The sequence below is a fragment of the Salvelinus alpinus genome, chromosome 4 (assembly GCF_045679555.1).
Source record: "Salvelinus alpinus chromosome 4, SLU_Salpinus.1, whole genome shotgun sequence".
NCBI classification, from domain to species: Eukaryota; Metazoa; Chordata; class Actinopteri; order Salmoniformes; family Salmonidae; genus Salvelinus; species Salvelinus alpinus.
In genome coordinates, this window is record NC_092089.1 from 80,762,379 (window position 1) to 80,774,592 (window position 12,214).

General features: G+C 45.8%; 1 protein-coding gene across 1 annotated transcript in view; it reads right to left on the bottom strand.

Moving 5' to 3' along the window:
• Positions 1-12,214, bottom strand: part of LOC139574522 (mediator of RNA polymerase II transcription subunit 12-like) — a 48,538-nt gene that overhangs the window by 6,706 nt on the left and 29,618 nt on the right. Inside the window, exons 21-36 of the mRNA XM_071399188.1 lie at positions 11,933-12,160; positions 11,619-11,763; positions 11,320-11,440; positions 9,365-9,475; positions 9,128-9,241; positions 8,772-8,935; positions 7,832-8,011; positions 7,137-7,208; positions 6,679-6,836; positions 5,280-5,441; positions 4,946-5,057; positions 4,263-4,352; positions 3,646-3,755; positions 3,316-3,451; positions 1,752-1,901; positions 943-1,308 (exon numbers count right to left, since the gene is read on the bottom strand). Coding sequence (XP_071255289.1) covers positions 943-1,308; positions 1,752-1,901; positions 3,316-3,451; positions 3,646-3,755; positions 4,263-4,352; positions 4,946-5,057; positions 5,280-5,441; positions 6,679-6,836; positions 7,137-7,208; positions 7,832-8,011; positions 8,772-8,935; positions 9,128-9,241; positions 9,365-9,475; positions 11,320-11,440; positions 11,619-11,763; positions 11,933-12,160 — 2,419 coding nt within the window. The remainder of the gene's footprint in view (positions 1-942; positions 1,309-1,751; positions 1,902-3,315; positions 3,452-3,645; positions 3,756-4,262; positions 4,353-4,945; positions 5,058-5,279; positions 5,442-6,678; positions 6,837-7,136; positions 7,209-7,831; positions 8,012-8,771; positions 8,936-9,127; positions 9,242-9,364; positions 9,476-11,319; positions 11,441-11,618; positions 11,764-11,932; positions 12,161-12,214) is intronic.

The following is a 12,214-nucleotide window of genomic DNA, read 5'->3' on the forward strand; positions in this document are numbered from 1 at the left end:
TGTGGGCCTTGCGAGTGGCGCAGCGGTCTAAGGCATCACTACAGATCTGGGTTCGATACCAGGCTGTGTTGCTGCCAGCCACGAACCGGGAGACTCATGAGGTGCAGCCAATCGTCAATTGGCCCAGCGTCGTCCGGGTTAGGGGAGGGTTTAGTCGGCCGGGATGTCCTTGTCCCATCATGCTCTAGTGACTCCTGTGGCGGGCCGGGCGCACTCACACTGACACGGTCGTCAGTTGTACGGTGTTTCCTCCGACACATTGGTGCGGCTGGCTTCCGGGTTAAGAGAGCAGTGTGTCAAGAAGCAGTGCGGCTTGGCAGGTCGTGTTTCGGAGGACCCATGGGTCTCGACCTTCGCCTCTCTCTCGAGTCCGTAAGGGAGTTGCAACGATGGGATAAGACTATAACTACCAAATAGATATCATGAAATTGGAGGGGGAAAAAAAGACTGGTCATATGTGCAACAACCTCATCATCCAGCTTTTGGACCCTTAGAACAAGGCCTTCAAATCCCTGTCAACATGCCACTCATGAGTGCTTAAAGCTATGAGTAACTTTATATTTCTAGATCTGAAAGGATCAGACCGGTATAAATAACATGGTTGCAACTCCATCTTGCCTTCTGATAGGCTAGGTAGAATACAGGACCTGTCCCAGTGTTGGACAGGACCTGTCCCAATGTCTCACTAACCTCAGTCTTGTTGGACAGGACCTGTCCCAGTGTCTAAGTAACCTCAGTCTTGTTGGACAGGACCTGTCCCAGTGTCTCACTAACCTCAGTCTTGTTGGACAGGACCTGTCCCAGTGTCTCACTAACCTCAGTCTTGTTGGATAGGACCTGTCCCAGTGTCTCACTAACCTCAGTCTTGTTGGACAGGACCTGTCCCAGTGTCTAAGTAACCTCAGTCTTGTTGGACAGGACCTGTCCCAGTGTCTCACTAACCTCAGTCTTGTTGGTGGACGGTGTCTTCTTCTTCTTGGTCTTCTTCTTGGTTGAATCGGACGACACCACAGAGACGCTCTTCTCCGGCTTCACTGGCTCCGCCATCTTCTTCTCGGGTTCCTGGGGTGCGGGCGTGGGCGGCTCCTCATCCTCAGGGGGCAGGGGGAGGGGTTCCAGGTAGTAGCTGCGCGGCTTGGGCTTCAGGTGGGTGTGGTAGAGGAGGAAGCGCTGCTGTTCCTCGAACTTGGTCACCTTACGGTCCACGCGCACCGTACCAAACCAGCCCCAGGAGAGAGGGGCCGAGTGCTTGAGGCCCTCGAAAACATCCCACGGAGAGATCTTCTGCTTGGTCGACACTTGGAGACCCTGACGGTAAAGGAGGAAGATGGTTTTACATCAATAAAAATTACAATTATTAGTGTTGCCACAAATATCTCCTGACAACTACGATGTTGAGAGGCAGGAATATTAAGCAGGCATGGGTTCAAATACAATTTGTTTTCAGAAACTTTGAGCATTTGAAGGTGCCTGGACTGCATCTAGACAAGAGTGTATGGTTTACAGTTTTGGGACTATTCCATTGGTTCCACTTTTCCAGGCAATCTCAATCAAGTATTTGAACTAAAACCCAGGTCTGCTATTTAGAGAAGTTACTGAAGACATTCCTAGTGAACAGCTAAAAGACAAGATTTTATGAAGAACCGTGTGGGACAAAAAGTCAATCTCAATACTGGTGACAGAGAAACAGTAATACAGGCAACAATTGAGTTGACAATACCTTCAAAGGGTCAGAGCTCATAGTACTGTACCTCCTTCTCAAAGCCAGCGATCTTGTTGCCCTTGGTGTCAATAAGCGAGCCCTGTGGTTCACACGTGATGACATCACGGGTCTGCTTGGGCAGAGGGAGCAGCTGCCGCACCTTCTCCAGACTCTCTGACTGCCGGTCACCCAGCTCTTTCTGCAAATACACAACATTTGAGTTGTTGATACCTTTGAGCAGAGAACGAGACAAAAAGTTTTTAATTTAAAAGTTTCCTAGCATTTTTTGAAAGTAGTTTGATTCAACTGAATTCTAGGCGAGTGGGGACCTCTTGTGGCGAGCACAGAGCATAATACCCTTCCACTGACTTCAATAGATAAAATACAAAATGGTGGAATACTCTGCTACATAGGACATACATTATTATATATTCCACATAACCACAAGTATGTGGACACCTGCTCGTCAAGGATATCATTCCAAAATCATGGGCATTAGTATGGAGTTGGTCTCTACTTTGCTGCTATAACAGCCTCCACTCTTCTGAGATGGCTTTCCACTAGATGCTGGAACATTGCTGCAGGGACTTGCTTCCATTCAGCCACAAGAGCATTAGTGAGGTTGGGCACTGATGTTGGGCGATTAGGCCTGGCTCACAGTCGGTGTTCCAATTCATCCCAAAGGTGTTCGATGAGGTTGAGGTCAGGGCTCTGTGCAAGCCAGACAAGTTCTTCCACACCGATCTCGACAAACCATTTCTGTATGGACCTCGCTTTGTGCATGGGGGCATTGTCATGCTGAAACAGGAAAGGGCCTTCCCCAAACTGTTGCCAGAAAGTTGGAAGCACAGAATCATCTAGAATGTCATTGTATGCTGTAGCATTAAGAATTCCCTTCACTGGAACCAAGGGGCCTAACCCAAACCATGAAAAGCAGCCCCAGACCATTAATCCTCCTCCACCAAACTTTACAGTTGGCACTACGCATTGGGCAGGTATTGTTCTCCTGGCATCCGCCACACACAGATTAGTCCGTCGTACTGCCAGATGGTGAAGCGTGATTCATCACTCCAGAGAACGCTTGGCATTGCGCATGGTGATCTTAGGCTTGTGTGCGGCTGCTCGGCCATGAAAACCCATTTCATGAAGCTCCCGATGAACAATTATTGTGTTGATGTTGCTTCAAGGCAGTTTGGAACTCGATAGTGAGTGTTGCAACCGAGGACAGACAATTTCTACGCATTTCAGCACTCGGCAGTCCCGTTCTGTGAGCTTGTGTGGCCTTCCACTTCGCGGCTGAGCCGTTGTTGCTTCTAGATGTTTCCACTTCACAATAACAGCACTTACAGTTGACCGGGGCAGCTCTAGCAGGGCAGAAATTTGATCAACTTACTTGTTGGAAAGGTGGCATCCTTTGGCGGTGGCACGTTGAAAGTCAGAGCTCTTCAATAAGGCCATTCTACATCAATGTTTATCTATGGAGATTGCATGGCTGTGTGCTCGATTTTATACAGCAAGGGTGTGGCTGAAATAGCAGAATCCACTCATTTGAAGGGGTGTCCACATACTGTTGTATATATTGTGTACATCCAGTGTGATGTGTGTGATCTTACCCGGAGCTTCTTGACCAGGTTCATGTAAGCCCTCTTGTTCTCCTCCATGCTGCCCTGAGAGATGCTAGACATGTCAGCAGCCAGCGTGCCATTAATTAGCACACTCAGCATGTCTAGTACCGTGGTGAAGAGCTCACTGAGAGAGAGAGAGCGGGGGGGAGCGAGTGAGCGTGAGGGAGGGAGGTAGGGAGAGAGAGCGAGCGAGCGGGAGGTGGAAGAGAGAGCGGGAGGGGAGGAAATTATACAGGGATGCATTACATGGTGACATTACAATAACAACAAATGAACACATGAAGTTTAAAATGTGTGAGCAGTTGTGTTGTGACTTACTTGTTGGACTGCATGTCCACTGTACCACTGCTAATGATGTCGAGGAGTAGCACGGCCCACTCCGTGGTCTGCTGTGTACTGCGTTGTACCGTGTCAAACATCCCACCCACCTGGACAGCAAAGATAACACATCCAATTTCTTTTTAGTATGCATTTCAGAACCGTTCATGAAAACTCAAAGGGGCGAGAGTTAAAAAAAAATATTATAATAATTTGATCTCTACGTACTTTAAATGGATAAAACAACAGTGTTCTGTAGCAGTAAGTAACTGGGTTTCATCTGTTTACAGACGTACTTTGTTAAGTTAATGTTTTAAGTATCCCTATATTTCTGTTATTACTCTGTGCTATCACTCTGTTATTAGTACGGCTGTGCCGGAGTCTCACTGTTGATGGACCTGACCTGAGCGCAATGGCAACCATGTATTGTGGAAATACGGTTTAGTAAACGTTGTTAAACTAGAACCTAGTCGTTGTGTCATTTTAAGTTAACACTTTCCAATCCTTCCTCGTGAGGAATTTCGGTCCCCTTAGATACCATCTGGTCCAAACTGATACAAGTGACCACTTCCAGGCATGACAGGGATAACATGACTATGATGACGAAGAGCCCTCACCAGATTAAGCCGCAGCTTCAGCGCCTCATGCATCATCTGCTTGGCCTTGCAGTCGTCCTGGTACTGGTCCTCCCGCCAGTTCGTTACAATCTGGAAGATGGAAACGCAGCCAATAGCCGCAGTCAGTATGAGACGGCACATTTAGCCAACATTAAGCACACTGAGGGGGGAATCCTAACTTGAGATGTACATTTTTACACAAAAGTGTGTTCATTGATGTCAACGGAATCTTCAGTTATGCACACAGATCTCAAGTTGGGATTTGGGCCTAATAGAGGTGAAGTGGGAGAAGACGGGGGGAGTTGTCTGACTCCTCCAGCTGAATTCTTCCGCTGCTCTATGTTAGCTACATACTTCAGACTGACATTGTTGAAGTGATGTCAAAATGACAGTTGTACAAAACAAAGTCATCAGTGATTGGATTATCTCTAAGTAATCAGAATATTAAAACCAATGACATTTTCAAACCGCTGCTTTAACCACGTGTGTTCTGGCTCTGGGTCAACCCATCAATTTCTGGGACAAATCGGAAAAATTTGAATGTGTTTGCGTTCTAGAAATCGTCAGGGAGGTAACTCCCATCCAGACTCACTGCAGAAAGGAAACAAACTTCTGTGGGCGTGGCGTAGCATTTGGAGTTTGGGTAGACAGGAAAATGGAGGAGAGGCTGTGTTGAGTGTTACCTGCTGCACCTGGCTGTAGAGGGAAGTGAGGAGGCCCTCCCTCTGCTCATCCTGACCTTTTAGACAGGTCAGCACCAGAGACAGGAAGGGCTGCTGGCTCAGCAGAGACATGCTGGAAACAGACAAAAGTGTAAGGGCAATACATCCACCATCAATTTGGGAATATTGAAGCTGGGGCAAAAATGTTATCATAATTGCATCATAATAACTCCTGCATCCAATTTGTTTTTAGTATCTAACACAGATTATCACGCTTTCGGGATGAAAGTACAACTATGTTGACAAAATGAGCATTATCCAAATGACCCAAAATAGTCGGGGTGAGTTGTCTGACCTTTTCTGTTTCTGCCGGTCCCTCTCCTTGCGTGAGGAGGACCCCAGATGCTGGCCCTTCTCTAGCTCCTCCCCTGCCGCCTTCAGGACGTGGCCCTGGACCGAGGTGGGCAGCTTGGCTATCAGTGGCGCCACCAGCCACACACCAGACCGCTCAGACGAACTGGGGGGAACACAAACAAAAAGAATGAGCTGTTACGCTGAGGTTAGATTTCACCAACAATGAGAAAGCATGTTTGATGATTCTTTAGCTTACGGGTAGGAAACTAGATTCAGCCACGGGATCATTTGTGTCACAGCGGATGGTCGGTGGGCCGGAACATAATTAAAATATTTGTACATTGCAAATTAACAACAACTAAGCCCAATAAGAGATTGTATTTGATAACAATTTCATACCTTGATTTCATTGAGACACGATCACGTCTCTTTTTAGGTGCCAGGCGCACCGGTTTTATAGTTTTTACTGAAATCTTCAGGGGGCCAAAAACAGTCACTCGCAGGGCGGCTTTGGCCCGCGGACCACCTGTTTCAGACCCCCGCTTTAGCGGATTCAAATGGTTTAACCAAAAGAGATACTATGAAAACAATGGATATTTTCTGGTTGAAATTTGATAATTGGTAGTACCTATGATCCATGCTTGTTTCAATGCATTTCAACAAAAAGTTATAATCAAATAATAAGATTGCAAATAACCCTTTTACCATGTGTTTTCTCCGATAACTCAATATTCCTACATATATTTTACGGTGTGGCTGCGGATCCAACTTTTCTGGACCCCTCTTTCCGACAGCTAAAGGTCCAGAAGCTTCTCCGCATGTGCGAGTCTCTTTACTTTATGAGAAACCTGCACATGCTCAGGCTACTCAGGCGAATGGTGCTTGTTTAATAAAGTAAAATCAATGTTTGAAAAATGTAAGTATTCTACATAACAGAAGTGAATATAATAGCGTGACCAAAACTCAAAAGCAGACATCACAAGGCAAAATATGTGCTTTGATTGAAACTAAAAACACAGGTATGCTACAGTTTTTAACACCATGCTCTAAAATGTACTCACTGTACGTACTTTGAAACACTGTATAACTCAAGAAGATCTAAACGCATATCCCCATGAAACTGATGGAGATCAAATAGTTGGTATGCAGCTGCTACATAGACATTTCACCAGTAAAACATGAAGAATTATCATTCACGATTGACAGTGAGACTTGTGAAGGGAGGGGGACCACAGAAATGTGTGTGTAAAGTAGAGGCAAAGAAACCCATGCGCAGAACGTGATTCAGATCTTCAGCTCTGGTGAAAAGGGATTCAGGGGGGCGGGAGGGGGAGGTTACCTACAGTTCCGCAGTCTCTACCTATTTTTAAAAAGAGAGAATTTAGAAAGGTCACACACACCTCAACACTGGTTTCTTGCTTGGGTTGTTGCTGTTGGAGGCAGAACCTCCAGCGCCGGCTGACCCGTTCCCTGAGAGGTTGGTGGAGTTCATCTCCGCTGACTTCTGGAACACCTCGATAGTGGCCTTGGCGATGTTCTCCAATAAGGAGTACAGCTCCTGCAGGGAGACAAGGAAGACGAGTTCGTCCACTTAACCTCAATCACAGGGAATTGATCCCTGAACAAGATGGCTGCCATTATCATCACATTCTACAGTTATGAAGGGTTATGACATAGAATATTAAAGTGGGTTATCTCAATGTACTTCATTGAATCAAAGGCACACTTGAACTTTACAGATGGATTGTATTCTAAATCAATATTTTATTGAAAAAAACAAAAATGCTTAATTGTGCCTAGATGGCAGTGTTGTGAGTGTTTTCAGGGCCTTACAGGACACTGGAGTCTGGTAACTTACGTTGTTAGTACTCTGCTTGATCATAAGCTGCAGCTCCAGGGATGACTGTCTCATGGTCCACTGGTCCATGTTCTAGAGGCAGGAGGATAGGACACCACTTTTAGACATTTATATACCACAATCATCTCCAAGCAGTTAAATAGTCAGAGACCTTTAGCTCCACTCTCCCTGTAGCGCCACTTTAGTCAGCAGATGGCAGTAATGCCATTCACAAAACTCAGAACACTCATGTACCCTAATGTGGTCTGCTGAGCAAAGGCAGGGGTTCAGAGACAGTTCACCCACTGATTCCTTCTAGCACCCACAACTCCCCCATTTCTAATGAATGTGCCGTGTGCGTCTTTCTGCTGTGCTCTCAGCCATCCCCAAGGATCATCTAGGGCTGACACTGATTCACTTACAACTTGCCTTGATGGCTTCAAAAAACCATTTCAAAGCAATTTCCACAAAAAGCTTTTAGGTCATACATCTGCTGCCCTTGATGGAAAAGGGAAAAGTGAAAATTCTACTCTGCCCATGAGAAGTGCTGTCTGTTGCCAGGGCAACATTCAGCGCAGACAGAAATGTAATGTTTCCTTATTCTACATTACAGAAAGGCATGTTTGTTCCACAAAGTTTTTATCTGAATGTTCCACAACATTGTGCCCTGCTGAACGCAGCCCTGTGGTCAGTGCATAGGGCTTGTGTGGGCTGACCTGGAGGATGTGTTTGATGCGCTGCCTCTGGGGGTTGTCCCCCTCCTCACTGTCCAGCTGGCGGTGGGGGTAGCAGATGAGCTGCAGCAACCGCTGGGCCTGGATGTTAACCAGCACCGGGTCCTGCAGGGCACTGCTGTCCTCCGACAGGGACCTGAGACAGCGCTCGCCCACCCACTCCTGACGGAGGATAGCAGGAGAGATGGGTGAAGAGAGAGAGATCACCAAGGGGTATATACTGAACAGGGTTTGGGTTAATTCAGTTTTCAATTCAGTCAATGCAGAAAGAGAATCGAAATTAAAATCATAATAAAAAAATTACTTATTGTATCATATGAAGAAAATAAAAAAATCACTACATCAATTTAAAAATACTTTCTGAGTTTGTTTTTCCACTGTACACAATCTGTCAACAACAGCTAGGCACACAGTCCTTTTATTTATGGTAAGAGCAAATTGAGATTTACAATGACTGCACCTGTCGACATTCAGCAACTACCACTAAACAATGTGCTTCTCTGTGGAAAACAGAAGTAGTGGTCATGACTCAAGTTTGTAATTGTTGGTGTTGTGGAGGAAAATAACAGACTAACGGGTGGGGGGGGGTCAACCTTGCCTATCATGAGAGCACCAAGGACCCGTTTTCAAAAGTTATCTATCTGGATTTAGACTATCGGATAGAGGATTAAATGCATAGAAATAGAGTGCCATTACCAGAGAAGGGGTCAATTCCATTTCAATTCAGGAAGTGAACAGAAATTCCAGTAGCTTTCAATTTGAACAATTTGAATTTCAGTTTACTCCTGGGTTGACTGAAATGAAACTGTAATGAAATGGACTCCACACCTGGACATTACTGCATTCGGAAATATGCAGCTTCTGGTGTGAGGGAAAAATGTAACCCTGGTGTGAACGATAACCTTCTTTCTCATGTTCTCACCTGTTGGCAGATGCTCTTCAGCACATACTTGGCGTACACGTCCAGGCTGGCCGTTTCTATGGAGACGGTGCGGCCGCCCGACTTCTTGGAACCCATGTCGTCATCGGCGATGTCGTCGAGGCCGGCGGGGTGAGAGAATCCCGATCCCTTCAGTTCTGCATCGCCTAGAGAGAGATGGAGAAAGAATGTTACAAAAAATATAACTTAAGGGTTATGTGGTCTTACTGGTGACCAGTTGTAATAGATAGACATTTAATAACTATAATTACATCAATCTAATCACATTCAATTGTCATATAAGTGGACTTATATGCAACTTTAAAGACAAAATAATAGCATAATACTGAGAGTTGTACCCAGCATAAAGACGGCCTTTAGGACAGCAAAAACAGCTCCAACCACTATGCTGTTCTGTGAGGCAGCCAGAAGGTGACGGTCACACGACGACCGGATCCCAACAGAAGATTTATCTGCAAAATATAAAATTGTATCTTTAAAACAATCATTAAATCAAAGCATTTATTAATTAATTAACATTTCCTCCGATGTGGGTTCAAATGAATGTGGGGTGCCGGGGATTGCTGTGTGTGTACCTGACTTGGCTCCATCCTGGGGGCAGGGGTTGCGCTGGGGGGTCTTGAAGAGGTGCAGCAGGATCCTGCAGGTCAGACGGGCTCCGGGCTCAGAGTCCTGCTCACTGCAGGCTGGGGGGAGAGACACACAGAGAGCAGTAGAGAGGTAGGTTAGAGGGGCACACACACGCCCTCAACACTGAATCTAAATTCTTCAAATTTAAACAAAATTCTAATACATAATGAATGGGCCAGTATGACCCAAAATATATAGACCTTACACTAACAGCCTTGAGCTTCAAGTTGTCAAGATGACATGGCAAATGAATAACACAGCCAACTACAGAGAACAGAAGCGCTTGAAGAACTTGGAAGGTGTCCTAAATTGACTTTCAAGGAGTACCAAATACTAAGTGCCATTTTCAGAGCCTGGCTGCGAAGGAGTGTCGCCAAACAAGAATTCGACACATAGCTGAACTGCTGGCTAAGGAGGAGAAGGGGAGGGTGGAGGGGGTTGTCTGGCAGCACGCGTGGTAACTAACGCCCACAGGAGACTTTGAAAACAGGCTGAATGGGGCCTTGTCCACTGAGCAAGGGGCAGCCTTGACTGGCCACAGCGCATGTGCGTGTGCACACAAACTGCAGAGAGGGATCAAACACACTGTGGCATTTACCTCCCTCTCAGACAAACATAAGTAAGCAATGCATTATGGGGCAGGGAGTTCCTTCAGAACCTGGAGTGTCATTCAGGCAGGGCAGGCCTCGGTGTACCATTCAATAATTTCTAACAGGACCTGTTGGCTGGGTAGCTGGGCTACATTAAATATAGATCCTGTGGAGAGACTTGGACCTGAGAATCTGTTAGTTAAAGTCTGGGTGGTATTCATTGGGGCATGAGCTTGAAAACGTTTTCCAACAAAACGGGCTGGGCGATATGACAATATATATCGTATGACAATAGAAAAATGTCTATCGTTTCATATTGTGCTCTATCGTTTATTTCGTTGTGTCGCAAATCACACTCTTTACGGCAATATTCTTCGTCAATTGGACGAAACAAACAAACATCGAAGACAGTCTACGTGACACAGAGCTCGTACCTAAAAGAGAGGCAACTTCGGTCTCATGGACGTGGTTTGGGTATGAAAAGTACAACACAGAAAAACCGTGCACTGCAAAATATGCCGGAGGCCGGTCCCGAAAACAGGCTGAAACACCACTAACCTATTTTACCACCTACGCAAGAATCATGTAAAACAGTACGGAGAGTCTACGGATAAGACCCCAAAAAGTACAGTCGAGTGCTCAAAACAAACCCTCGACTCAGACGTTGCAAGAGACTTTTGCCCGCGGCACACCATATGGCAAAGAATCACGAAGCTGGAAGGAGATAACAGCTGCAGTTACAACTTACATCTGCAAAGACACGGCTCCAATTCGAGAAACGGGGGTTTCGTGAGTTGGTGCCAACACTCGACCCAAGGTACCAAATGCAAATTGATGTGACACGTATTAATGCCAAAATAACATGCAAAACAAGCAAGCCCCCCCCCCAAAAAAATATATATTTTAGGCCTACATTTATTTTGTTTGCAACTGTAGTTGAAGTGTTTTCTATTTACCTTTATAGATTTTATACATTCGTATTTTTACATGCTTAATTTAAAATTTGCACAGGTTCTAAATAAAACAAAATATGAGTAAGTACCTTTTATTTGTTTGATTATAATTCAAAATATAATAAGAAATAGGCCTTTACATGGTCATTTTATATAAACGTTCATTTAATTTACAGAAAATGTGCTATATCGTGATATGTATCGTTATCAGGATGAGATTTTGGCCATATCACCCAGCCCTAGTACATTTCTTATTGGAAAAGTCCAGGTAGTCCCTCAATGTTTCAGTTTGTTTTCTTCCATTTGGTGCCTAATGTATTAGGACCCTGGCTAAGGGTCTGACAGAGGAGCTCTTACCAGCGTTGAGGAGGGAGGGGATGGCTACGCAGCGGACCAGGTCCTCCAGAAGAAGACACTGGCGGGCGATGAGGATGGCTACGAAGGTGGCCAGAGAGTCATGGAAGGAGAGATCGCTGACCTGAGACGGAAGAGAGAAGGAAACAGAGAGGAAATGTTCACAGTTGATGTGAACTGCCAGTGTTCCCCTCTAACCCGTGCCTCACAGAGCCTGAGTGAGCAATGCACATTAATTGGTGCAGAGAGAGAGGCGCAAGGCTATTGCAAGGTGTGTGTATGCTGCGAGTGTGAACACTCACATCCACATTGCACAGGAGGTCGTTGAAGCCACAGTTGCCGTTGTTGGAGGAGCAGCAGAGGGCTTTGAGGACGCCCAGCCACTCAGCACTCAGAGAGCGACAGTAGGCAGTCAGCTCCGCACATAGGATCCCAATGTCATTCACCCTGCAGAGATAGACATTAAACTCGTAACACCTTACTATTGAATTCAGGTAAGATACGTATACCTGGTGAGTTGACAGTTACTAAGTCAAGAATCCTATATTGTTTCAATGCATCAGGACATACCAATAATTGATTGTTGATAATGGTTTTATAGAAAAACAATGCTTGCCTCTCGGGGTCCCTGTGGTCCACGCACACGTCCATGAGCACGTTGCAGACGAAGCTGTAGCGGTTGGCGGGGCTGTCATTGAGGATCTTACCCACCATGCTGTGGTTGAAATTGTGGGCCGACGGATTGGCGATGGCCTCCATCATGAACACAGGGTCCCACAGCATGTTGGAGTCAGACGGGTCGATGTTACAGTATATGGAGTTCTTCACCTTGGAGCAGAACTCACTGGACAAAAGAGGGAGAGAAAGGACACCGATTGGTTCTCCTATCATTATATGG